At 42.9% G+C, this 26,983-nt stretch overlaps 1 protein-coding gene across 1 annotated transcript in view; it reads left to right on the top strand.

Moving 5' to 3' along the window:
* The window catches only part of si:ch211-276f18.2 (glucose-fructose oxidoreductase domain-containing protein 1), a 37,672-nt gene extending 11,711 nt beyond the window's left edge, over positions 1 to 25,961 (top strand). Inside the window, exons 2-3 of the mRNA XM_034234604.1 lie at positions 22,736 to 22,929; positions 23,189 to 25,961. Coding sequence (XP_034090495.1) covers positions 22,736 to 22,929; positions 23,189 to 23,926 — 932 coding nt within the window. The 3' untranslated portion in view covers positions 23,927 to 25,961. The remainder of the gene's footprint in view (positions 1 to 22,735; positions 22,930 to 23,188) is intronic.
* Positions 25,962 to 26,983: the final 1,022 nt, after the last annotated feature.

Genomic DNA, 26,983 nt, shown 5'->3' with positions numbered 1-26,983 from the left:
GTTGCCTCTGTTTTTCATCAGTGTAGCTTTTATATCCTGTAATGACATGCAGCTGCAATAACTTCTGGGCTTAACGCTTTTCCTCCTTTAAATACTTCACTGATGAGGCTGCTTAAACACACCTTCTGTGTGTTGTGTGTGTGTGTGTGTGTGTGTGTGTGTGTGTGTGTGTGTGTGTGTGTGTGTGTGTGTGTGTGTGTGTGTGTGTGTGTGTGTGTGTGTGTGTGTGTGTGTGTGTGTGTTGTGTGGTGGTGTGTGTGTGTGTGTGTGTGTGGTGTGTGTGTGTGTGTGTGTGTGTGTGTGTGGTGTGTGTGTGTGTGTGTGTTGTGTGTGTGTGTGTGTGTGTGTGTCGTGTGTGTGTGTGTGTGGGTGTGTGTGTGTGTGTGTGTGTGTGTGCTGTGTGTGTGTGTGTGTGGTGTGTGTGTGTTGCTAACTCTTGCATGCCAAAACAAAGACACCTGCGTAATCAGTTGTGGTATTGGGAAATCACTTGTGAAATATTTCTTTTTTGCACAAACACATGTCTACTGTATTGTCCTCCTCTTCCCCACATGTTCTATGTCTGGTGTCATGAACTTCATCTGGCTCTATATTTTCTGCCTTCAGCTCATCCTGTTGTATCCCCAAGGTGAAGCCCATCCATTATAGTCGTGCTCAGATGTCCTTTATGTGCCCGTGTTCAGGAGTAAGCCTGTCTGTGTGTTTTAATTGGTCCTGTGGGACGGAGGACAAGAGGCAGCTGCAGATCTGAGAGCAGGGCGGCCATGCTTCAGGACCTCTGATCCAGTGGCCATGTTCTGAGTGTTATTACTTCAGATATTATCGCTTTGTAGGGTAAGATGTGAATGGTGAGAAACACAAAACCTTTAACATGGGATGTGAGAATGAATTGAAGATTCATAGTGAAAGAGTTGCAACAGGAAGTGATATTTTGGTACCTTTACCACAGTGAATTGTGTCTCGCTTCCTGTGTGTAGGTGGAAACCGTCTGTTAATGTGTTTTTGAATCACTTCCGGCTAACAGCAGGCAGAAATGTAATAGTTCACCATTATGTTTCTCTCTGAATTGACGTCCAAGAGATGTGGAATGTAATCTACCGTCCACCCTTCTCTCTACTTTATCCCTCCATTTAAAATATCACCCTGGTTTCAGGTTCATGTTATGGGATGGTTCATATCTCTTTCCATCCTATCCTATTTTTGAGATGGAGCAGCCAGCTTTTTATAATGTTTGTAGCCTTTATTTAACCAGGTGAAAGCCCCTTGAGATCAAAAGATCTCTTTTTCAAGGGTGACCTGCAGGACATTAGTTACACATGTAACATAAAAACAACAGAACAACAATAAGGATGACATACAACATAATGTACAGGGTACAGTTTACAAACTCTATTTACAGTGACCGGTACCATGAGTATCAAACAGCATGTCACCCAGCCGAGTTTTAAATGATGCAGGGGAACCAAAGTGCTCAGTTTAATGGTAAAATAATGCATGATGCTAAGTATATTCCTTCAGTTTTCCAATGACTCAACTAGCCAGTCACAGGGATATACTCAGCAGGTGCATATCCCAGTATAAATGAATGATACTGAGAAAAAGAAGACGAAACATTTACATTTCTGATGATGCATGAAGCAGCCACTTTGATAATCTTGGTGAATACTTCAAAAATATTGGGAAATTGTTATTATTATCAATCCTATGTCTATGAAATCTGCCGCTGCTCGAAACAATGCTAGCAAGAGCAGTCAGTGAGCTGAAGGGCAAAAGTTTTCCATTAAATTGTCAAGCTAATCTTCGAGCTAAAAAAAGGAATGCCTACTAGCTGCATTTCTACCAACTGGTTTTGAGCGAATAAACTCAGCTACAGGCTGTTTTGTCCGTCGGCTTGGTCATATAATCCATCTCCCAGAGAAACAATTAGATGTCATTAGAAATGTCTTTCAACTGGGCAAGTTTAAATTGTTCTATCAAGTTAGCTAGTATGCTAGGCTAGCCGTTGCCTCCAGCTTGTTAAACTAGCTAAACAACATGCTGATTCTAGCTATGTATGAACTCTGAGACATCATTGATATACATTTTCTCATGTGATACTGTGAAAAAAATATCCTAACATGTTAAACTATATAGTTTTATTGGAGACAGTATTCAGGGTTGCCAACTTTGGGTACCTGGCTGGAGTGAGATTTTGATATCTTGGGTTTAATTACATATGCGCACGAAATGACTGCTATCGTGTCAGCAGCGGGACCTTAGCATATATATATAGGATATATATACAATATATACAAATACACAATATTGGCCACTGACTATAAAGGGCACAAAGTTTCATTCACTATTGAAAGTCAAACACATGTTTGTTTCCACTGTTTTATTGTGTAGGCCTACCTGTCGCGATAAGCAATTAATTGACGTATCGTACGATAAATAAAAATGAACTCGATAAATTGCCAGGATGTACTTGAATTATTATTATATATTATCATTATGTCAGTGGTCTAAAATGGTCATACAACGGTGCCGACAATATTATCGTGTATCGCAATAATTTCCGGGAAAATGTATCCAACAAAATTAATTATCGTGAGAGGCCTATACATGAAACACACACACACAAACAAATCTACAGACTTACTCCAAACTGCCAAATATATTAATTAACACACTCTCACTCTCATATACTCTTTGACTCTATTTTGGCCTAGTAGAACAATAAGCAGCAGACTTTTACTTTTTTATCATTTCTACTGGTTCTTAGATCTGAGCATGCGCAATACGGGTCGGCAGTTGCGAGAGAGTATTTTTGTTGGGTAATCTATGGTAGGGCTAACCCATTCACAGTGGTGGGGCTCATGTCAGTATTTGCAATGTAATTACATACACGCTCCCCTTGACAGTGAAACGCCACGCGTGCGGTTTAGATTATTTCCCTGTCTCAATCCAAATTGAACTGTATGAAATAAGAAGGCACATTTGTCTTGTAGTAAATAAAAAGGGCAACCTGGAGCCAATCCTGCAATTTCTCCACAGGTGAAAGAGTTGACATGCTGAAAACCCAACCCCTGGGGTCTGGGTTTTTTTTTGTTTTAGTTTTGAAATAGGCTACTAACATAAAATACACATTCTGGTACTCTCTTGAGAAGAAAAATAAATAAATCTATTACTACACGACATATTAAAAAAATGAATGCCATTTTACTTTGTTCTGAAAGCTGAACCTGCTGCTCCTCACAGAGAGAAGAGGGAAGAGGCTGTGTGAATTACTTTACATTGTGGATAAGGGTGGATAGCCCCCATTGTTCTGTGTGTCAAAATGAAAGACAGCCCACACACCTATCCAGGGACGTGCATAGACATTTGGAGGGGCTATTGCTCTAAACTGGAAAAAGGGCGACCCCCCGAAAAAATACCTTTTTTTAATGTAAAAGAAACCAAATGATTATTACATCAACTAAATTGAACAGTAATTCACATCTCATAACAAAATAAGCTAAGGCAACTACTTGCATTCGGTGACTTAATTTCAAAAATGAAAATCAGGGACATTTTTTGTTTTGCGGTCCATATCTCATTAAAATATCTAATGTTAGTAACTATTAAAGACAAAATGGGGACAATTCTGTTCTAATGTAGTTTGACCATTGTAACTGCTGTGCAGTCCAGACATACTGATAAAATAGGGCCTCCAACCAGGGGTTAAATTGGGCCGGGGCTGTCCGGGGCTCAGCCCCGGCACATAGGACGATGCTCTGACGTCATCGCCCTCGCTCATTTGTCATTTGTTTAAGCCATAATGTCAAAACATCTCTTGTTCTTAATATAGACTTTATTTAGGGTCAATATGTGTTGACTTTAACATTTAAAATAGCAGATCTCTGTGACAGGATATCGTTTTTCTGCTTAGTGAACGTGTGTCTCTGCTCCGATCAGGAGCTGCAGCACCGTGGCTCCTTCGTGCAGAGAGTCTGCAGCGGTGTATGTGTGTGTGCAGAGAGTCTGCAGTGGTACCGCCAAACCCCCGACCCGTCTTGTAACACGGAGCCCGTTTCCTACACCATCAGGGCCGGTTCTAACCAATTTGCTGCCCTTGGCGAAATTTTAGCTGGCGCCCCCCCCTGCCAGAAAATCGTTCAGTAGAACAAATAAAAGTAACCAAGGAATACACAATAGAATATATAAAAAATAAATGAAAAATCTCTACAAAAGACCAATGCACTACAAAAACAGAAACGTATTGACATAGGTCATATACATCAAAAAGGCTTCAAATGTATTCAGTATTATATGAACATGTTTTAATTGGGGTGAGGACATCACATCCTTTAGGGGGGTCCGGGGGTATGCCCCCCCGGGAAGAAATGTTTGAACATTTAAAGTAAAATGCTTCAATCTGGTGCACTTAGAGCACACATTACTAGAGACCTGATCTAGGGGGTACAACTCTAACGGCACGTCCACACAGCGGCGTGCGTTGAAGCTTGCCGGCGGGCGTGTCTGAAACTCGACCAACAACCAATCACATGAATCTCCCGCCCCTGACATACAAGCAGCGGTTTGATTGGCTAGAGCTTGTACTGGCATATGATTCGATTGGCTGACGCTTCTGCCGTGGCTTCAAAACTTGAACATTGCTCAACTTTTGCAGCGAGCCACGCCAGCAAAGTGACGTCACCCCATTCAAAGTGAATGGTGAAGCTTTCAACGCACGCTGCTGTGTGGACGGGCCGTAAAACACCCATATGAAAAAGATTGGTTTACATTTTAATAATCAAATAAGTATGTGAACATAACCAATAACCTACCATAGTCAATAGCAAATAAATGCAACTTATTTTATTTTTGTTGTTCATTCATATCTTATTTTACCTAGTTAACATTTATTTATGCTTATTTTTGTATCTCTCAAGTTTTAAACAATATTTTTGGTTTACTGTCCTATAGTATACATTGAAATGATTTCAAACCTGTTTACCCCAATAATTATAAAAGAGTGCCTTGGAAATATTTGTTTACATAAATTGCATTTATCTCTCTCGCTCGATCCCACACCCACTTTGGCTGTGAGCTGCGGACGCCTGATAAGCCAACACCCCCCACTTTCATCACTTACAGCGCCCATCGTACAGGGCAAATGAAAAGTGTAACCCGGGGTGAAAAGGGTGTTACCTTGACTTAATTATGAATGCTGTTACATCAAGGCCGAAAATTAGGATGAGCGCAAACAGTCAAAATGTTTTTTCCCTCCCAGAGCTGCCAGCGCAGTGCCCCCCCCCCCCCAGATCTGGCGCCCTAGGCGACCACCTATGTCGCCTATGCCAAAAAACGGCCCTGACTTAACCTAACAACTTATTTAATTTGTTTTCACAATTACTAATGTCATGTTTTTTTTTATTCTTGAAGAGAATGTCTTTTTTTCTGGCATTCTTCCAGGATTAACAAAAATAAGAATAACATTGCGAACAATCTTTGAAGTAAATGGCTGTTGTTAAATGCTTCCCACATTTACTTAAATCGTACAATAGAAAAGATAAAAGTACTCAAGGAATACACAATATAATATATAAAGAATAAATGAAAAATCTCTACAAAAGACCAATATACTACAAAAACAGAAACGTATTGACATGTTGGTAATATACATCAAAAAGGCTTCAAATGTATTCGGTATTGTATGAACATGTTTGAATTGGGGTGTGGACGTCACATCCTCTAGGGGGGACCGGGGGTATGCCCCCCCCAGGAAGAAATGTTTGAACATTTAAAGTAAAATGCTTCAATCGGGTGCACTTTGAGCACACATTAGACCTGACCTAGGGGGTACAACTCTAAACACCCATATGAAAAAGATTGGTTTACATTTTAATAATCAAATAAGTATGTCAACATAACCAATAACCTACCATAGTCAATAGCAAATAAATGCAACTTATTTTATTTTTGTTGTTCATTCATATCTTATTTTACCTAGTTAACGTTTATTTATGCATATTTTTGTATCTCTCAAGTTTTAAACGATATTTTTGGTTTACTGTCCTATAGTATACATTGAAATGATTTCAAACCTGTTTATCCCAATAATTATAAAAGAGTGCCTTGGAAATATTTGTTTACATAAATTGCTTTTATCTCTCTCGCTCGATCCCACACCCACTTTGGCTGTGAGCTGCGGACGCCTGATAAGCCAACACCCCCCACTTTCATCACTTACAGCGCCCATCGTACAGGGCAAATTAAAAGTGTAACCGGGGTGAAAAGGGTGTTACCTTGACTTAATTAGGAATGCTGTTACATCAAGGCCGAAAATTAGGATGAGCGCAAACAGTCAAAATGTTTTTTTCCCTCCCAGAGCTGCCAGCGCAGCGCCCCCCCCCCCCAGATCTGGCGCCCTAGGCGACCGCCTATGTCGCCTATGCCCAGTGTTGGGACTAACGCGGTACAAAGTAACGTGTTACTGTAACACCGTTATTTTTGGCAGTAACTAGTACTCTAACGCATTACTTTTTAAATTCAGTAACTCAGTTACCGTTACTACATGGTGCGTTACTCCGTTAGTTTTTTTATATAGTGTAGTGCCGTGAAAAGAGAGTCGGAGGCGGTGTATTAAGAATGGAGTTCCAATCTTTATTATCCATTACTTTCAGAGAGGTTAACACATGCACTGCTCTGCCTGATGAGCTAGCAGGAATGGCAGCTAAAGCTACAGGTGTTCCCCACTAAAGGGTCCGTGTGGCAACACAATAAGCAAGGTGAATTATGTCCAATAACGTGTCACCACACAAGCCCCCCCTAGAATTCACACATAAACAAAATCAGCATGGCGGGGAGGAACGACACGCCGACCCCCATGACTCCTGAGCACGGGAGTCGGAAAAGTGACTCCCGCCTGTGCGGCCCCCGGAAGGGGAGGGACCGGAACAACAGGTCTTAAATCCGTGACAGGGGACGAGGCCGGGGGGGCGCCCTCGTCGTGGAGGTCGAGCCAGCACCACAGGCTGGTCCAAGTCCAGGTGAGCAGCCTTCACCCGGTCCACCGAGACGTGCTCGGCCTTGCCACCCAGGTCGACCACCAGGTGCTTGTCCCCGTGCTCCAAGACCCGGAAAGGCCTATCATAAGGGGGCTGCAGGGGGCCTCTGTGCGCATCGTGCCGGATGAACACGTGCTCCGCCGAGCGGAGCTCTGCGGGAACCTGGGACACCTGAGTACCGTGCTGAGTAGTAGGGATCGGAGCAAAGGCCTCAGCGGCGTCACGCAGGAAAGCCCGCTGGGCCGACGCCGACCAGGGAGCCGATGCATTTGGGAGGAAATCCCCCGGAACTCTCAGCGGCTGACCGTAGATCATCTCCGCTGTAGAACACTGCAGATCTTCCTTAGGTGCGGTCCTCAGCTTGTCGACCCAGTTACCGTCCGTAAGGCCGGCCTTGAGGGCCGCCTTGAGGGCCGCCTTCATGGAGCGATGAAAGCGCTCGCAGAGGCCGTTAGCCTGAGGGTGGTAAGCGGTAGTCCTGTGCAGCTTAACCCCCAAACCGCCTGCCACAGCGTTCCAGAGCTCGGACGTGAACTGAGAGCCCCTGTCTGAGGAAATGTCTGACGGGGTGCCAAAACGACACACCCACGTTGCAATGAAGGCCCGGGCAACGTCTGCGGCTGATGTCGAAACGAGCGGAACCGCCTCCGGCCAACGGGTCGTTCTGTCCACCATGGTGAGGAGGTAGGAAAACCCCTGAGAGGAAGGCAACGGACCAACCAGGTCAATGTTGACGTGATCAAACCTCCTCTCAGGCACCAGGAAACGCTCCAACGGGGCCTTCGTGTGGCGGTTCACCTTAGCGCGTTGACAAGACATGCACTCCCTGGCCCAAGTCCTCACGTCCCTTTTCAGTCCTTGCCAAACGAACTTCGCCGCTACCAAACGCACCGAAGGTTTAACGCCGGGGTGTGACAGGCCGTGCACAGCCTCAAACACAGGACGCCTCCAGCTGGCAGGGATGACAGGCCACGCCAGGCCCGTAGAGACGTCACACAGGAGAGTAATGCCCGCGTCGCCGAACACCACGTCGCCGAACACCACGTCCTCCAAGCGCAGCCCCGCGCTCTCCACCTTCAGGGCCTGGACGCCGTGATCTGTGACCTGGTCTGCCGCCATGTGAGTATAGTCCAGGCCCAACTGGACGGCACCGATGACGACCCTGGAGAGGCAATCAGCAACCAGGTTCGACTTGCCAGCCACGTGCTTAATGTCCGTAGTGAACTCCGATATGTAGGACAGCTGCCGCTGCTGACGTGCCGACCAAGGCTCCGCCACTTTTGACATGGCGAAGGTGAGCGGCTTGTGGTCGACAAACGCCGTAAATTCACGGCCTTCCAGCATGAAACGGAAGTGCCGCACGGCCAAATAAAGTCCGAGGAGCTCCCGGTCAAAGGCGCTGTATTTGCGTTCTCTAGGCGTCAGCTGGCGGCTGAAAAAGGCGAGCGGCTGCCAAGCGCCCTCCACCCACTGCTCGTGCACTGCGCCGACTGCGTAGTCTGACGCTTCCGTGGTGATGGAGATGGGAGCCGTAGATGATGTGTGTGCCAGCAAAGCCGCCTGAGCCAACGCGGTCTTGACCTCAGCAAAAGCACCGTCCGCCTCTGCTGTCCAGTCGATCTCCTGGACGGGGGTCTTGCCTTTCAACGCTTCATACAGCGGCCGCATGATGTGTGCGGCCCGGGCGATGAAACGGTGGTAGAAAGTCACCATCCCCAGAAACTCACGGAGCGACCGGGCTGTGAGCGGGCGAGGAAACGCCGCAACAGCCTCCACCTTCGCTGGCAGAGGTGTCGCACCGCCCTTGGTGACGCGGTGCCCCAGGAAATCGATGTCCGACACCCCGAACTGGCACTTTGCAGGATTGATGATTAATCCGTGTTCGTTGAGCCGTGTGAAAAGGGCTCGGAGGTGGGACAGGTGCTCCTGCACTGAAGCGCTGGCGACGAGTATGTCGTCGAGGTAAACAAACACAAACGGCAGGTCCCGCAGCACCGAATCCATCAGGCGCTGGAACGTCTGAGCGGCATTCTTGAGTCCAAAAGGCATCCGCAGGAACTCAAAAAGTCCAAAAGGCGTTATCACTGCTGTCTTGGGAATGTCCAGGGGGTGCATGGGCACCTGGTGGTATCCACGCACCAGGTCCACCTTGGAAAACACCCCCGTACCGGCCAGATGCGCTGAAAAGTCCTGAATGTGCGGCACCGGATAGCGGTCAGGCGTAGTGGCATCGTTGAGTCGGCGGTAATCCCCGCACGGGCGGAAACCCGCCGTTCGATTTGGGAACGACGTGCAGTGGCCTATATCCCTTAAGGTCAAATAATGAGATCCTCGACCTCCGCCCCCCCCCCCTCTCGCACATCCACACAGAGCCCCCCCCCCCCCCCACATATCAAATCCCAACTTAACCCCTGCTTCTAACTAGGCTACCTTAAATAAACTCACTAATTAATGAAACCAGTTCAATACGCATTATTCTTATTCTTATCATTATGAGCGCAGCCAGTTTATTTAGTATTCCGTAACTTAATAACAGAGATGGTCAAACTAAAGTGGTAGAGACATGGCAGAAATTCTACAATGAAGCGGGACAGTGAAGTATTCACCCATGAGAGGGCGATCAAGAAAAGAGAGCGAGTGGCCCCGTTGACGGAGTTTACAGATGAAAAGACACACAATCACAACAAGTAGGCTATATTTAGGTGTTTTTTTGTAAATAACCAACGGTATCAAGAGGAAGTAAAGTCCCCTGGTTTGTCCCTTATACCCTAACTGCCATGATGAGACAACTCAAAATCAAGTTTCCAAAATCCGACACTGAGGTGGTCTTAACGCACCGGCAGATGACAGCGCTGACAAAGTGTGTTTCCCGCAGCGAGACGCTACTAATTGTGGGCTTATCATGTTGATTCGGCCACAACAGAAACAATTAGGGGCAGGGGCAGGGGCGGGATCAACTCCTGAACAACAACAAGAAGCCCGCGTTTTATCCAGCTTGTACATAACGATGGAGAAACTTAACAAGCAGCAGTGGTCCACTGAAGAGACCAGCTACCTACTGGGAATCTGGTCTTCCGAAGAGGTAAAGAGGAAGCTGGAGCACAATCGGCCATTGTTGTCGTCTGTGTCAGCTGTGAGGGGTTTCCGCGCGGTTTGGCTTAATGAAGCAGGCACGCAAACGGTTACGTCATGACGCAAACGATGACGCAATGACGCAGCACCAGTCGGACTCTGGGCAGTGTGAAAAGAGCCTCCGCTAAACCGAAGAACCGGTTCTGAACCTGAAAAGCTCTAGCACGGAGCTTGAACCGGAGTTGTGTTGGTGTGAATGAGGTATAAGAGGCGGTGTGAACAGGAAAAACCGGTACTTTTCAGTCTCCAGCTCCGAGCCGGAGCTGAAAACGCGTTGGTGTGAAAGGGGCATCAAGAAGAGCAGCCGCTGGGCGGGGTCACAGAAACGTTCAACTGATCTTCACTCCTCGACCGTCAACATATCGCTTTGTTTCAACCACTGCCGTCTCGCCTTCCCCCCGTGTCCCTGTCTGTGTCTGTTTCAGTTTCGCCAGCAAGACTGCTGGTTGACCAGCATAAATACCAGCTTCATCAGCTAAAACCAGCATAGACCAGCATGACATCCATGCTGGGCTATTCTGGTTTAGCTGACCAGGCTGGTCTTGAACCAGCAAGAACAGCCTGGCCAGCTTGTCCAGCCTGGTAAACAAACTAAACCAGCCTAACACCAGCTAAAACCAGCAACCATCTTAAACTGGTCTATGCTGTTTTTGTCCACAGGCAACAACCCTAGTTGATCTAATTATTCCTAGAAAGACAAATGTGTCATAGGTCTGGGAATGCCAAAACCACTGCACATCTTGATATCTTGGGAGACTTTGATGAGTTCACAAAATGGTTTGCTGCACAGTCATTGCACATGTGCTTTGCATTTTCCATCTTGTTTATCTCACACCCCATAAGAGTGAATGAATCATTGTGTTGGTGCCCTGTCCTCTGTCAGCCAGCCAAAGTGAGTTATATCCTCCAAACAGCCAGGAGACAGACTGCCAAATCCAATTGTGGTAGAAACAAATGGTCAAAAAAAAAAGGTATACGGGAGGCAGTATCTCAACTCGTCACACAGTCTCAAAGGGCAGGAATGTGTCAATAGTTAATGGAGGTCATCAAGGTTGATTTATGTAACATCATTGTTGATCTCAGTCTCATGTTAGTGACTAACTACAGACCCTCCAGACTGCTATGTGTCATGTCTCAGTAGTCACATTGCAATTGGGCAGCATTACCAGCTAAGAGTGTTTATAGCAATAAGAAACACCTTTTCCCAAAGGAAACATTTTACATTTTGTGTGATACTCTTGTCAAAATAATGTGTGAAATAGAATATTTTCTAAAAGGACAGAAACACTTGCAAACTGACAAAAGTCAGTTCAAACCTAATGTACACAAGGTCTACACATCACTGAATTAAAATGAGTTGCATCATATAAACTTATTTTAAATACATTTGATGAAATTAACTAAATACCACACGTTTCTAAACATTATGCTGATAACATGTGACAAAATGGTGGATTAGCATAAGTGGACATTTCTTCTGAACAACTGCAAAATAATTGTTAAACTTAGACGCATACAAACTAGTTCTTAAGTAGATATTTAAAGAATGTTTCTAAATGTGTACACCTAGTAGCCTAACTGGCAAGTGTAGCTATTGCTAATCTGACTGAAATGAACGACTGACCGTTAGCTTTCTACGTTCATGGTTGCCTTATATGGGATGACCCTACAAATATTTTTTAGCAAAGAAAAAAACGTTTTAAATTGCTAAGACATCTTTAGGCTTTAATGATGCTCCGAAGCGGAGACATTTGGTTCTGAATCAACTGCAGAAGTGTCTTAAAACTGCATTTTTTTTTATGGGCCAGCAAGGGCCAACTTCGCCATTCTGTCACCAAATTCAGTTTGGCCATATTCCCTCTGCCTTTTTTTTTCTCTCTTGACCTCGGTGGAAGACATAGCGAGTGGTATCAGGGGGCGTAATCACCATGACAACAGTCCAGATTCAAGCAAGCATCAGTGAGCTTTCTCTCCTCCCCATCTCCTTTGTTTTGTACCGAATTAAAAAGAGAAGTTCATCTGTCAGCGGGCCTCCCCAGAGCGCCGCTGACAGTGAGATGGATAATTGCGGAGCCTCACTGGCACACAGCTGTTCAGGAGGATATTCGCCCCGTGGTGAATGTTATTCAGTGAAGATGTCTCTATCCATTAGTTTGTGCCTGAAGTCACTCGCCTGCCTGTTCACCTCAGGACATTAATGGTTATTAATGAGCGTTTGCTGTCTTTATTACAATGTCAGCTCATGGTACAAGTGTGTTTTCTCCCCGGTTCTTGAGGATCTGCAACAACCTAAATCATAAGGTGGCATTTCGTCTTCTTGTGCTCTCCGTCAGCACATAGTATGGAGGTAATAAGCTTAAGAGGCAAATGAACATCGATTGCATGCTGTGAGTTATGTGCTGCTAACAAGAGCAGTGTGTAGATGTGTATCAGTGCATGCAGCTGTGTGTATGGAAAAACGGCATTATCTTTAAGTGGCCAGTAACTATGTTGCTCATTAGCAGTCCGAGCCTCCTCCCACCTAATTCAGTCACTCCTTGTCCGACACAAAGATGCCCTTCATGGCCCTGATAGAAGCCACATGAAAAGATGGGTCGAGCTCACCTCATGTTGGTCAAAGCCGGATTTTTCCCATTGAGATGAACTGAAACAGTGCCCTCTTTTCGTGTAATGCTTCTAAGTTGTGATCAAAAAGGAAATGTTTTGAAATTTGAACGTGCAGGTTTTATCCTGGCCTTGCTTTGTCCAAGTAAATGACAATTTCAAATGGATAACATCCAACTCAGTCATTTCTTACCTGTTTTCTCATAATAAAAAAGGGATATATAACAGGGAACACATTGGACACATCTGCTTTTATATTTCTAGACAGATGTACCATCCACCTTAATAGGTTGTAAAATGGGCACATACAGATGGAGAGACTGTCCTAGAATTATATTTTATATTTCTAGTAGACAAGATAGACTTCACTTCCAACCCCTTGTGTCTAAGGTCAGTTTCACAGCTTCAGACATGCACAGCTCTTTAAATAAGTTGATATAATATTGATACTTCTTAGTGAAAAATTAAATCTTCTATTATTTACCGCTACTTTTAAAATAACTTACTGTGGCCAAACTCTGTCACCAGAACATTAGGAGCAGTTTCAATGGGACAAAGAGTCACTTACCTATATATTATTGATGAGCGCCGGCAGTCTCAGTGGGTGTTGTTCACTCCAGCTTTCCTCAGACATGTGAGCAGTCTAATGGCAAATTGCTCACACATTGCAAGGCTCTTTCGATGTTTACCTCTCTTCAAAGCAGCTTGTTACACTCTGTGATTTATTTTGCAGCGCTAATGAATGAATTGGGACACATTTCTTAACCCACTGTAACGTTGCGTAGTTTGTTAATGAGCTGAACTGGTCTTTTAATCACTTTAAATTGGCAATTAAGGCATAAAAAGAAGACCTGGTTCTGGAGTGTGATCCTGCTCCGCCTAAACCTATTGAGGGCTAATAAACGCTGTTCTAAAAAAAAAAAGTGTGTGTGTGTGTGTGTGTTGTGTGTGTGTGTGTGTTTGTGTGTGTGTGTGTGTGTGTGTGTGTGTGTGTGTGTGTGTGTGTGTGTGTGTGTGTGTGTGTGTGTGTGTGTGTGTGTGTGTGTGTGTGTGTGTGTGTGTGTGTGTGTGTGTGTGTGTGTGTGTGTGTGTGTGTGTGTGTGTGTGTGTGTGTGTGTGTGTGTGTGTGTGTTGTGTGTGTGTGTGTGTGTGTGTGTGTGTGTGTGTGTGTGTGTGTGTGTGTGTGTGTGTGTGTGTGTGTGGCAGTTAATTAGACCCTGGAGGACCACAGGGGGGTGCGTGAACACACACAGGCACAATCTCATTTGTTTTCTCATTAGGTGTTATTTCAAAACCAGCAGAATTGTTTTGCATACTTTGTGTTATTGTTGATCAAATACAAAAGCTACTCTATAAATCTATATTCTGAAATATACTATACTCTGCCAAATGCTGAAAAACATTCAACAACAATGGGAAATACTACTTCACATTCTGGTTGGCTAACCACCTTGATTATCTGAGAGAAACCCTTCTGCAGAAATAAATCCAAATCTAGCTGATACTACCAGAGTAAGAGAGTTTTGTAATTCAGGTGAAAAATATCCCACTTTCATAATCATAGCCTACAGACATAACATAAACCATTATGTTAGGGATATAAGGTCAATATATATTTCAGGATGTCGTTACTAAATCCTACCAACAATTATAATTTCCTAAAATCCAGCAACTTTTTTTTAGGAAGAGTCACACATAATGTTTTTATAGCTAACTGCAGGGAAATTCAGTGTGTGTGCAGCTTCTCTGTGCACTCCCACCATTAGCATGTGCTTTCAGTGCACGCATTAGGAAACACATGGTAGGAAGCCAATCCTTCAGTTACTATTCACCATAGTAGCAGCGAGCCACTCTGGTGAAGGGGTTAATGGCAGCACTTTAACACATTTAGGAATGCTAAACTCCCTGCAACTGAAGGGCATTAGCTGAAAGGGAAAGCCAGTTGAGTGAGGCTAATGCTTGTAATCATTCATAGTTCTGCTGAGCACTAATGGTCCTGAAGCTGCAACACAGACAAAACAGACCCTAGATGCAATCTGCAGTTGTTTTATCATTCCTATCAGTGTGTCGGATGTAGCACATTTTGTTTATTTTTCTGCTAAAGACAGCCTTGCATGATATTTCAACAGAAGCAAACACACAATATAAGGGTTAGGGTTACACTCATCTGTGTCAAATCTCTCAAGGAAAGCTCAACTAGTAGAAGACAATATCTACGATTTTGTTTTCCCCCCCAAATATTTTGATTTGAAGTTGTTGTTTTATGTGCATTTATTTGGAGACCTCTTTTGTAGTCAATATTGTGTAAAATAATCCAGTTCCTCGTTGTTGAGGTCCTTCCAGACCTTGTTAAACTAGCCAGTCAGAGAAAAGTAAACTTCCACATATTTAATTTCAGTTTTCTATTTAAAAGATGGACTAATTCAGCTTCATTAATCAGACTGTTACATTGGTGGTTTACCAAACACTCATCCTTAATATTGTGATGTAATCATGACAAACAAAATAGTTTAATTTCATTAAAGACAAGCTGCTCATCTCAATGTGTGATATCTGACTGTCCCTTAATTTAAATAATACAGTTGGTAGCTCTGCACAGTAGCTGCTAAGCTAACGTTTGCGGATTCGAATATTTCACTCACAGCACTTCTCGGACGCTCTTTGTATTTGACTTTGTTATACTAAAAGGCCCCCTTTAATAAGTAAACTCTTATATCAACAACAGAATAGGCAATGGTTCAACTGAATGTACAGTTCTAAATAGCATGTTTCTGCTACAGCACACATATCTTATCTTTAAATCCCTTGTCATGTGTTCTTCTTTGAGAAAAAAAACTGTTAACCCCATAACATAACATCATGTAATTCAGTCTCATACACACATTGACTGTCTGCCCCTGGATAACAGCAGAGGGCTGAGCCTCAGCTGCAGGGGAAAGGCAAACTTCACCGCGTCCATCCATCACTGCTATCAAGGTTGCTTTTGATATGCTAATTCCAGACTGGAAGCGCATGCCAGCTACACAATAGGGGCAAATTGGTCAGCAGGAAGCTTGTTTTCTCTGATTTACGTCCAGCAAGAGAGCTTTATGCTGACATAATGTATAGTCCTCCTATATAGCCTGACTCTCTGTCCCACTCTTTTTGTAATTGCTTTAAGCTAAATTTAATTTGGGATAATCAGCCGAAAGATGACCTGGCCTGTATTTCTTACACAGGAGCCAGCATAACATTCACCAGGGATTTCCACCCTTTCACATAATAAATCATAAACTAACTAAGCAAAACTATAACGATATAATCCTTTCCAATCCTAAAAGACACTTTATGGTCCAGTCTTGATAATATTCAAGCCTCACTTCAGTGTTTTTATGAAGCAGACCACACAGGGCATTGTAAGGATGAGTCAGTAGCCTTACTTTGAACATTTTGAATGCCTCGCTTGATTACACCCTTACTTTGTGTGTGTTTGTTTGTGAATGTCTTTCTGAGCTTCTCCACCTCCACAGGCCTAATAGACGAAGCTAATTACTTTTCCAGTGCGTCGCTGGTGGAGGATGCTTTGTGATCTTTCAGGCCCACTCTCTTCCCTTTGTGTGATCCAGCACTGATACACACGGTATAACAAGCATGCACAGAATTCTGAATATACACTAACACATACTCGCTAGAGAGCCACAGACAGTTATGCGGTAAACCCAGAATTCATTTGGAGTGATATGTGTGTACCTGATAAATATTGTACAATTTACACCCTGTTTAACTCAGTTTTGGTCTCTACCAACACTTCTGGTAAATGCTTTAGTTTGTTCAAAACATTTGTTTTTACGAAGAAAATACTGTTAATCATTTAAAAACGTGCAAGATGTTTCATCTAGAAGGTTGGAACCATTCTATACCAAGAAATTACTCTGACAAATGAGCCGCTGACAAACGATTCAACAGTGGTACTCCCTGATACTTCAGAATGTAAAGATCAATTAAAAAAACGTCATATAATCCATAGACTCCCTAACATCCCTGAGTGTACTAAAACACATGATGCCATTCAATACAGCATGTAAATCATAGATGACGTGTGGAAAATCATTTACATCACTATTTAGGAATGTATAAATCTACTTCCTGACATGTCTCCTCCTCCTGACCCTCGCCCTGCAGCAGCAGCAGCACGTGCAGGGTGCATCGTGGCAGATGGCTATCACCCCTGACCGGTTCTCCTGGCTTTTCTATTTCTGGCTTCCTTATGCAGAAGGCCTATTGTCTAGGCTGTCATGATATAGCGTTCAGTATCCTTCTTAATCGACCTTGTTTTCCTCTGTAGTGATTTCCAGCTGTTGCCACTGGGAAGCGTTGAAGATGCTGCTGATTTTAGCATGGGAAACACATGGTCTTGTATGCAGCTGTGGACTTTTGAGAGGTTTTTGTGCCGGAAACGGTTAAGAACTACTGCTTCAGGTTTCCTGTCAAGTAGGCAAGTAGATTGTATCACATTTGCCATGGTATGTTCCAATCTTGCCATGGTAAAATGTAGTAGGTAATTACAAGTTACACACGTGAGCTTTGCTGTCATTAACACATCTGTCAGCCTCACTAACACACAACCTCACCTTCCTGCACAGCCACCACTTCCAGCCTTCCCTTCCTCAGCATTACTGCGCACAAACACTAGACGTGTGAACGCACACGGTGTCATGAAGTAAAAACTCTCTCTTGCTCCTTTTGTGACCTGTGTTGTGTTTGTTGCAGTGAGGCACACATGATGATCAAATCAAATCAGGTTTTATTTATATAGCACATTTTAAAAACGATTTTTGGTCGAGCCAAAGTGCTGTACATGCAAATAATAAATAAAACATTACTACAATCGCAAACAGAAGACAATAAATGACAACAGCAAATATAAAAATCAAACACAGGGAAATGTCATGAGCCGTGCTCCGCTCTGACTAGAAGGCCAGGGAAAAGAAGTGAGTTTTTAGTGTTGATTTAAAAAACCCTGGGGTCTGGGCCGACCTCACATGGAGGGGCAGAGTGTTCCAGAGCCTAGGGCCAGCTGCTGCGAAGGCTCAGTGCCCTCGGGTTTTGAGCCTGGTCTTGGGCACTATCAGCAGCAGCTGGTCAGCCGACCTTAAAGCTCTGGCTGGGGTGTAGCGATGGAGGAGTTCTGCTATATAGGCAGGAGCCAGCCCATTTAGGGCTTTAAAAACAAATAAAAGGAGTTTAAAATCAATTCAGAACCGAATTGGGAGCCAGTGTAGTGAGGCCAGAATTGATGAGAGTTGGCCTTCATTCATGATAATGCAGGTGCTCTCTCTCCTGGTCTCTCTTCGCTCTTACGGTCTCACTTCCTTGCCTTTCCTAAAATAGCCCCTTTTATGTTTTTTGGGGGTTTTCCCTTTCCTGTAGTGTGTTTTATAAGTTTTGGTACATGTAAATGGTCTGCAAAGGCTGAAATCCGAAAGCTCACGCCAGAGGGAGTTTCTCTTCTCTTTGTTCACTTCCCTAACATAATGACATCACTTTGTAACACCATTTCTTCTAGTGCTCCAACACATTGTATGTGATATAGGCTAAGTGGCAGAACGTCTATAAACAGTTGACCAATCACACCAGAGCCGGCCAGCTAACCAATCAGAGTAGACAGGGCTCTGGTTTCAGACATAGGGGAAAAAGAGGTGCTGGAGCAGTTGACTAATCACAACAGAGGCGAGCCAGGTAACCAATCAGAGCAGACTGGGCTCTGGTTTCAGACAGAGGGTGAAAAGAGGTGCTGCAGAACAGGCAGCATGAGAGAAACAAAGCCATTTTGAATATTAAAGCATGGAAACATGTCACAGTAGAGGCCAATACAAATATAACCTGAACATTAGCATAATAAGGCCCATTTAAAAAGTAGTCATGAGAAATCAGACAAAACAACATCTCCCATGTTGTTTACTCAGTGTGATTTTACTTCACTATTTAGCATTCAGTGAACTGCTGAGGTAAGCCGTTCTTCTGATCTTACAGTCAGTGATGTATACATTTATCAGGTACCACCTGCCTTGCAACATGTCTTTGATGTCCGTCATGGTATACAACATATCCCAATGCTTATCAAGTTCACCTTGCTCACGAACAATTTTGCTATAATACTTGCATAATATCTATAGATTTGCTGTTTTCTCTCTCTCTCTCGCCGTCTATGAAGGCTTGATACTGTATGTGCTTTACATGAATTATTGATGTTGAGGGACTAAGTGGCTATGCTGGAGGTTTATCTGCTCCATTACTGTTCTCCCTATGAGCCGGGAACTTTACCTGTCAGTTAAGCTCCACTGTGCCCCAGCTATCAAAGTGTTACTGTAGCTATTTTACTGTCTGCAGCCTCGAGAGACTTACTGTAGAACTATATCTGTTAATACATGCCCAAACAAGATCCTTACTATCAACGTTTCTCAGTCATGCATATTTGTATACCCATTTCTGGAACGTATCTTGATAAAGGCGAAGAATGTGGCGAGCCATTTCTTTTTTGTTTAGTACATCTGCTGCTAGAAACCTTGCATCCTTGATCTTTAACAAGACATTGGGGAGCATCTCACTTCAGAGGACCGTGGCATCAGGTTTAAAGGTCCTTACTCTCGTCCTTGCTGTAGAGATGATAAGGAGCCAGTGAACTTTGTTACTATGGTAACAGGGATGTTGTTATATCACCTCCCAACCAGTGTTGACGACGCAATGACACATATCGCTAACAATTAAAGATAGGACTAAAATGTATTTTCTTTACACTGAAAAACTGGACCGTTGACTTTAATTATATTTCTCATAACTATATTATGTTAGTTGAAAGCAATCATTTTAAGTTTAAATTAAAAGAATGTCAGTTCAACTTAATATTATTGCTTTCAACTAACTTAATACAGTTATGTGAAATTTGTTGACATAATAAATTCAATTAAAGTTTACGTTTCAGTTTTTTCAGTGTATAATAAAAACAAAAATCTCTTTTTTCACTGACTATAACTATTCAACGATAATTACAATTTAACATGATTGAAGTTAGACACAAATTCACAGATATTTAGTAAAAAAACAGGGTGAAAAAGAATAGCTGACAAAAAAAACACTACAGTCAAAATAGGTTCTACATTTCTATCACGCAGCGCTCTAACGGGAACAGCTGTGTGTTTTTGTAAAGGTTATGGAAGCATCACTAAACACATACACCTCTCTCAAAAGCATTTTCCATATAAATAGTTGGATCGACAGAGGCTCCCTTTTACTTCCCTCTTTTGTCTCTTCCTTTTATGATTGGTCTACTCTTTTTTTTTGGGCTACTGAATGTCAAGTCACCTTTTTCACCCCTAGTGTTGGTTAGCGTCTATGATTTTCCCCTGTGCTCAGAGGTGCATCCATCATCCAAAATCGATTGGACCCATGCACAAACAATGCGCATGGGTACAAACCTCTCACTGTACGAGGGGAGGATGTTCCTGGGCAGCTATGATGACTCAACAGGCTGACCTGTCTAAGCCGACTCAACCTTTCAGAGCATTGTATATGAGAGGCGGGAGGTCATTGTAGATCTGAAGAGGAGCTGTTTTTATCCCTGTAAAGGTCAGTCAGTACAGTCATGAGTTGGAATGACTGCATAAAAAGCCTTGAGTTGGCTTTAGTGTGACATAGTTGTGGACTTTCCTGATATCATATATTGGCCAAATCATGAAGAGGATCGCTGTAGGAGAGTGAAATCTGCCTTGAAGCATTTGAATTTCTAGCCAAGCCATTGTCCTGTAAAGACATTGGGCTCAAAATGAGTGCCAAGAAAATCAGTCAAGAGCATTTAGCATTTAGCCAGAAGGGCTTTACCCTGGACAATGCATCTTCCCAGTATCTGTGTTTCTGCCAAAGGAAGGGGATGGGGGTGCTCGGTCGTTGATGGCTTTGTGTGTCTGCAAGGGTTGGGTAAAGGGTGGGGGCTCCAAAGGCGCTCCTCAGAACTGGGTCAGAGGGATTAATTTGCTGGCCTTGGCTGATTCAAGCTAATGGCAGATTAGCATGGGAAGTTTAACTTCCAAAACCTCCCCTCCACCCACAACAAACAGCCAGGACTGAAAGTGAAGCGGCATGCTGCTTTTCACACGCCTGGGGCCCGAGGAATGTGTGTGTGGAGTGATGCCCTCCCTATATTGTGTGTATTATGCGCTCTGTCTGACTCCTAGCTGACTATGTGTGACCATCACAGTAGGTCAGGTCTTGGAAAACCGGAAGCTGTGTGGTTCATAAAAACATGTTCTTACTCAATATCAAGCCTATGTTTTAAATCTTTTTTTCCTTCTAATTTGTTATTCTTTTCTAAATAACACACTGTTATTTACTCAACAATTTTGAAATACATTGCTTTTAAGATCGTTCTGTGTGACACGAAAAAAAAAGGGGGAAATCGTGTTGGTGAACACGAATCAATAGATTAAATGTTGTGACTATAACACGAAATGCCGTGAGACTGGGTTGTAGAAGAGTATTAAGACGTATCATTGGTCAAATAAAATCCTATAGATGTAGTAATCGTCTGACACAACTGGAAGATTAAGCCAACAGATATCTCTTCCTTTTAGCCCAGTGTTTTCAGACTTTACTTACTGATTTGTAGCTGAAAGCTATAAAATGCACTCTTGTGTCATTAACTCTTTTACATGCTAAACAATCTGTTAGCTAATGTTTGGTTTTTACGGTGCACTTTTTTCAGACGTGGGAAAGTAAATCGTTTAATCAAAACAATTCAAACTGTCTGCTGTGGGCAGGCTCAAACAGGGATAGGCTAATGTTAGCTTATATTGGCATGTTGCTGCTTATTAGCCATTACTGTGACAGTTAGCTAACTTTATGACTGTTGTCTACTGTTGCTACTATAGGAGTATTTTGCCGTCCCTTTCATTTCACTTCCACAGAGTCGGTTTTGCCACTTTTTTGGAAAAAGGAACAGATATTTGGAAGTTTCAGGACAATCAAGTGCTTCAACGATTTATCAGTTAATTGAAATAATAATCATCAGATTTATCAGTAATGAAAAGGATTCCTAGTTGCAGACCTTATCCTAAGAAACAGATTATCTTCCTGTGACATTGGAGGATCAGGTTCAAAACCAGTTAATGATGTATTCTGTAGTCCGCTGGCTCCCGTCTGTCTCCTTCCAGTCGACTGTCCAGTAAAAAGTAATAAAAGACAATCTGTTTCTGTCTGTCTCTTTTCCCTGCACCTCTTAACGCTGTTTTGTTTGGGTGTTGCTGGCACCAATGGACCGTTTAATGTGCCTGAAGTGATTTTAATTAGGTTTCATTCTGTTTCTACAGGCTCTTTATCTCCTTCCTTCTACGTCGCTTCTTTGCTTCTGGGCTCGTCTTTTTATATCAAGCTTTTATCCCTTCTGGCAGTACCAGCAAAGCCCGTCTGAAGCTCTATGAGCTATGCAGTTGCACCATACACCGCAGTTGTGACTGCAATATCTTGGATGTCTTCCAAAATGAAAGCCCCAAATGTTGTCTAGGCGATATTACAAATTCTGTTATGGTTCTAAATTTGATTGTGAATATAGGTTATACATCTGCTCATTTTAGCATGGTAGCAGTACAATTACACTTAATCTGAACAGGTTTTATAATACTATATGCAGTACACATTGTATTTGAACCCTCCTTTGCCATGACTCAGATGAGAAATCCCAGAAAGTTTAGGAATTCTTGAGTCAGCTGTTCTGGGAGTTTCCACTTTTTGCAGCTCTGCATTGTTTCTTCAGGGGATGTTTTCATGCCCAAGAGGATATTATGTCTGCTAGTGGTGTAGCAAAGATTGACCACATAACTTCAATCTCTTTTGTTTTTTTGTTCCATACCTCTATAGTTGAAAACAGTCCTGTCAAAACAATGGCATTCCACAGCAAAACCGAAAAGCTCATTCCTGTCTCTCCTCTCTTTTATAAGGTATTGGAAAGAACGTCATCTGCGACCGGACAGCAACGCCTCTGGATGCCTTCCGAATGATGTCAGCGGCCCAGTACTACCCTAAGTTGCTGAGCATTATGGGAAATGTGTTACGTTTTCTGCCCGCTTTCGTTCGAATGAAGGAGCTGTTAGAAGAGGGGTACATCGGAGAGCTTCTGGTCTGTGAAGCCCAGGTACGACAACATCTATAAATGTTTCTTTGCCTTTTATTATAATGACTACAATATGTTACTATTGTTTATGTATAGTTTGAGTTGTGCCCACAGAATTGGCAGGTAATGTGTGTCTTAAGGAGTGTTGGTTAGGGTTAGGGTTAGTTGGTCTCTTCCCAACGGTTTCCTTTGTTTTATTTATTTGTTATCCTGACTACGTTCACGAAAGAAATACCTAATATGGTATAAAATCTTCACAATTGTTCCTCTTGCCCTACAGGTCCACAGTGGCAGTCTCCTAGGAAAGAAATACAACTGGAGCTGCGATGACCTGATGGGAGGCGGAGGTCTGCATTCCGTGGGTAGTTACATCATTGACTTGCTAGGGTTTCTGACCGGTCAGCGCGCAGAAAAAGTCCACGGCTTCCTCAAGACCTTCGTCAAACAGACGGACCACATCCGGGGCATCCGTCAGATTACCAGCGACGACTTCTGCACGTTCCAGATGGCGCTGGAGGGCGGCGCCTGCTGCACCGTCACGCTGAACTTCAACGTTCCCGGAGAATTCCGGCAGGAGGTTATCGTCGTAGGTACGGTGGGAAGGCTTACGGTCACCGGGACAGACCTGTACGGACAGAAGAACAGCAGCGGAGGAAACGGTGGGGGTCCTGAACTCCTGCTCAAAGACAATACACCTGTTGAGAATTCTTCCTTACCGGAGAAGGCCTTCATTGACATTCCGTCCCCGTATCTCATTGGAACAATCCGCATGATCCAGGCCGTGCGGGAGGCCTTTCAGGACCAGGACGACAGGCGGACGTGGGACGGGAGGCCTCTGACAATGGCTGCTACATTTGAGGATTGTCTTTATGCTCTTTGCGTGGTTGATACCATCAAGAAATCCAACCAGAGTGGAGAGTGGCAGAACATTGTGGTGATGAAGGAGGAGCCAGAAATCAGCCCGGCCTATCTGATCAGCGAGGCCATGCGTCGGAGTAGGATGTCCCTCTACTGTTAGCATCTGGCTGACAATGGCCTGTGTTTACCTTAACTGGAGGTGGCAGCTCAAAGGCTTAGTGTTGTTTTGGAACTTTATTTATTAATCTTCTGGGTACAGTTATTAAAATCATCACTCTCTTTTTAAAACCGTCCAATGTGTATTGCTACTGTTACAAACAGAGAGGTATGATACAGAGAGCTATGGTTTCCTGAAACCCTGCCTCAGCAGTAGAAGAAAAGCAATGTGATCAATAATTAAACTTTTATTTATAAGGAAGCCTTTCCTGTTTTCCTTTTGACAGAAGTCTTGAGTCATTAATGGGAGATACACTCGTAAATCAAACTGATTCATACAACAATAAGATATACTTTGGAGGCAGAGCAGGCAGTGAAACTAATGCTACTGTATCCTGCTTGACCATAAGGGTATTGCTCCTTTCTTCCCTGCTTCTCTTCTTTATGACTGGGTCTGGAAGACAACACCTTACACTGTGGGTCCAAAATATGGACAGCCAAGGAAGAATGATAGTCCCTTAGCTTAAAACTGTGCTGCTGTATTGTCGCTGTAGTCTCTAGTACTTGGTTGTTTTACCAAGTGAATGTTTTAAAAAATAATCAGTGTGCTTGATAGCTTCGGACTGCTCTGTATGCTTCCTCTTTGCGTGTGGAACAAGAGAGAAAATAAATCAATAGTTTTGCTGCTGGGTTTTTCGAAGGGGTCTACCTTCTGGTTAATGTATGCAATTTTTCCAGGCTGTAGTCTGTGGTAGAAATACTTAAACTTCCACCTGGAGCAAAGGGTTAATGGTTGGCCTTTATGCAGTTATAGTAGCCTGTGCATACAAGTCTTGTATGAGTGGCCAGTGCAGTTCTTATTTTCTTATTTATTTAATGCAATTTCTGTCGTAATTAAGCATGGCCAGGAAATACACTGAGCTTGTGTTGTGTGTGCATATGTCTACCGAGCCTTAATAAAAATCAATCTTGCACTAGGTTGCGAGTAAATGCTGAGCAATATGGGTGGTTTATCCCAATGTTGTAATGCAAAGGCTCACACTTGCATTAAGCTACCACGCCTCATAAAGCTTCTCTGACACGCACAGTGAGATGCAGGTTTGTCAGTTTGCATCATGCATCAGTATGCAAGTTCAGTTTGGACCGAAACAGCATTTCTTTAAGCAGTAGTGTTGAGCGCAAAGGCTGGTGTTATTCTCTGTTCCCATGTCTGTAGCACTGATTGATGTAAACAGATGACTATGTTCCTTGTGAAAGGTGTCACTCATAGTAATGATCCACAGATTATTATTTCCTTACTCTTCAGATCCCATCAATTCCACATAGCACATCATTATTTTCATTATTTTGTTTTTTTGGCCCACAAATGCTGTTCTGGTTCACTCTCAATGCTCTCGTAAAACGTGTTTTCAGCCATGGCCGACGGCTGTTTTCATCACCAATAGGCACGATACACCCATGGTACTCTCCTTTAAGAAATTGACACCCACAATTAGCCATAATCAGGAAAAACTCAGCTAAATGAGAATGATTTTGGACTTTCTTAAAAATTAAATAATAGCTCAGCCTTTTTTGCTCAAGTTAGCCAAACATGAGGGAATAGAGCATTTGTTTGGGACTAGTTTTAGCTTTTGAACAAAGAAAATGTGGTGATGTAGTAAGAAACCAATACATGATTGCAGCCAGTCTTCACAACTTTGGTGGATTCAATTAGTGGACTATTTTAGCAAAGAGCCAAAGAAGAAGGAAAAGAGCAAGAGTGAGAACAATTATCAACAGTCATTCAATATATAGGGATTCTAAAACCCACCATCGGAAAGTATTTGCAAATCCAGCTTGACTTAAGGTTTGGTATCACTCAATACAGGTGAGAGAACAGCACAGACCAACAAGCCAAAAGATTGATTTTTTTTTATGCACTCTCTGTTCCTGTGTGGTTTTCCAAACTCTGCTGAAATACTACCTATGTAACGACTACTGAAAATGTACATATGCAACAATATGTGTTTGTCTAAAGAAATAAACAAGTACTGTATGTATTTTATTTGTGAAAACCAAGGAAATGGAACATGTTTCGATGAGTGTTAAGCTATTTATTATTTGCTTGTGTATGGGAGATTAACAGCAGAACGAGGCCTTATATCATTTAGCTTCTTATTAATTATTGACCAAAATTATTTTCTTTTAACTTTGTTGTAAAAAGTTAGTTTGCTTTTTAGCTGTGTCATAAATCATACACTGTCACAGTAATATAGTCTCTAACAGTAATGTTTGACCCCTGTTTTTGTTTAGCGTGTGTTAACACTCACTAAAGTTACACACTTAAGGTCCAACACTGATAAGCTATCACTCTGTAAGATAACTCGAGTTAGATTATTGCGTAGTAAGCATTTTATCAAATCTGCATATAGACTTTCCCCCTTTGCCTGATTACAGTTTTCATAATATTAATGATTTGAACCTACACACTGGAATTCCCTCTTTTTATTTAATCAATACTTTTTGTCCACTGTTCAGACACTATGCACACACTGTATAGGAAAAAAATGAATAATAATTGGTCCAGCGTCCAGTCTTTTTACATTTATTCAAAACAAGGTTGTTTTCTTTCCCTCTTCAGGCCTGTAAACATACTTTGTTTCTGTATGATTTGATGTAATAGCCTCTTATGTCTGAATATAATTTGAATTTAAATTATTTTCACTGTTGAACTGATATATGTATAGGGAATCTCAGGTGAGGGGCCCAATTTCACAAAAAGACAAGTCTGTTCCCTGAATCCCCCTTTACCCCTATGTTTGGTTTAGTCCAGTGTGGATCATACCATTTTCAGGGTTACACAAAACAACAGAAGGTTCATTGTTGGTGTCTGGCAGCTTCACCACTACCATGCTTTTTATAATTAGTTACCTTATTTTTCCAGTGCATAACAGTAGAACTATGGGCTCAGAACAGTCTCATAATGCACACAGAAGGATTCACACTTGTATTTCATGATCCGCAAAAGGATTCACACACAAATGTGTTCCGTTTCATATATATGTAAATAAAATCCAAATAT

Source organism: Gymnodraco acuticeps, unplaced genomic scaffold (assembly GCF_902827175.1).
Source record: "Gymnodraco acuticeps unplaced genomic scaffold, fGymAcu1.1, whole genome shotgun sequence".
In the NCBI taxonomy this organism is placed as follows: Eukaryota; Metazoa; Chordata; class Actinopteri; order Perciformes; family Bathydraconidae; genus Gymnodraco; species Gymnodraco acuticeps.
This window is presented reverse-complemented; position numbering and strand designations above follow the sequence as displayed.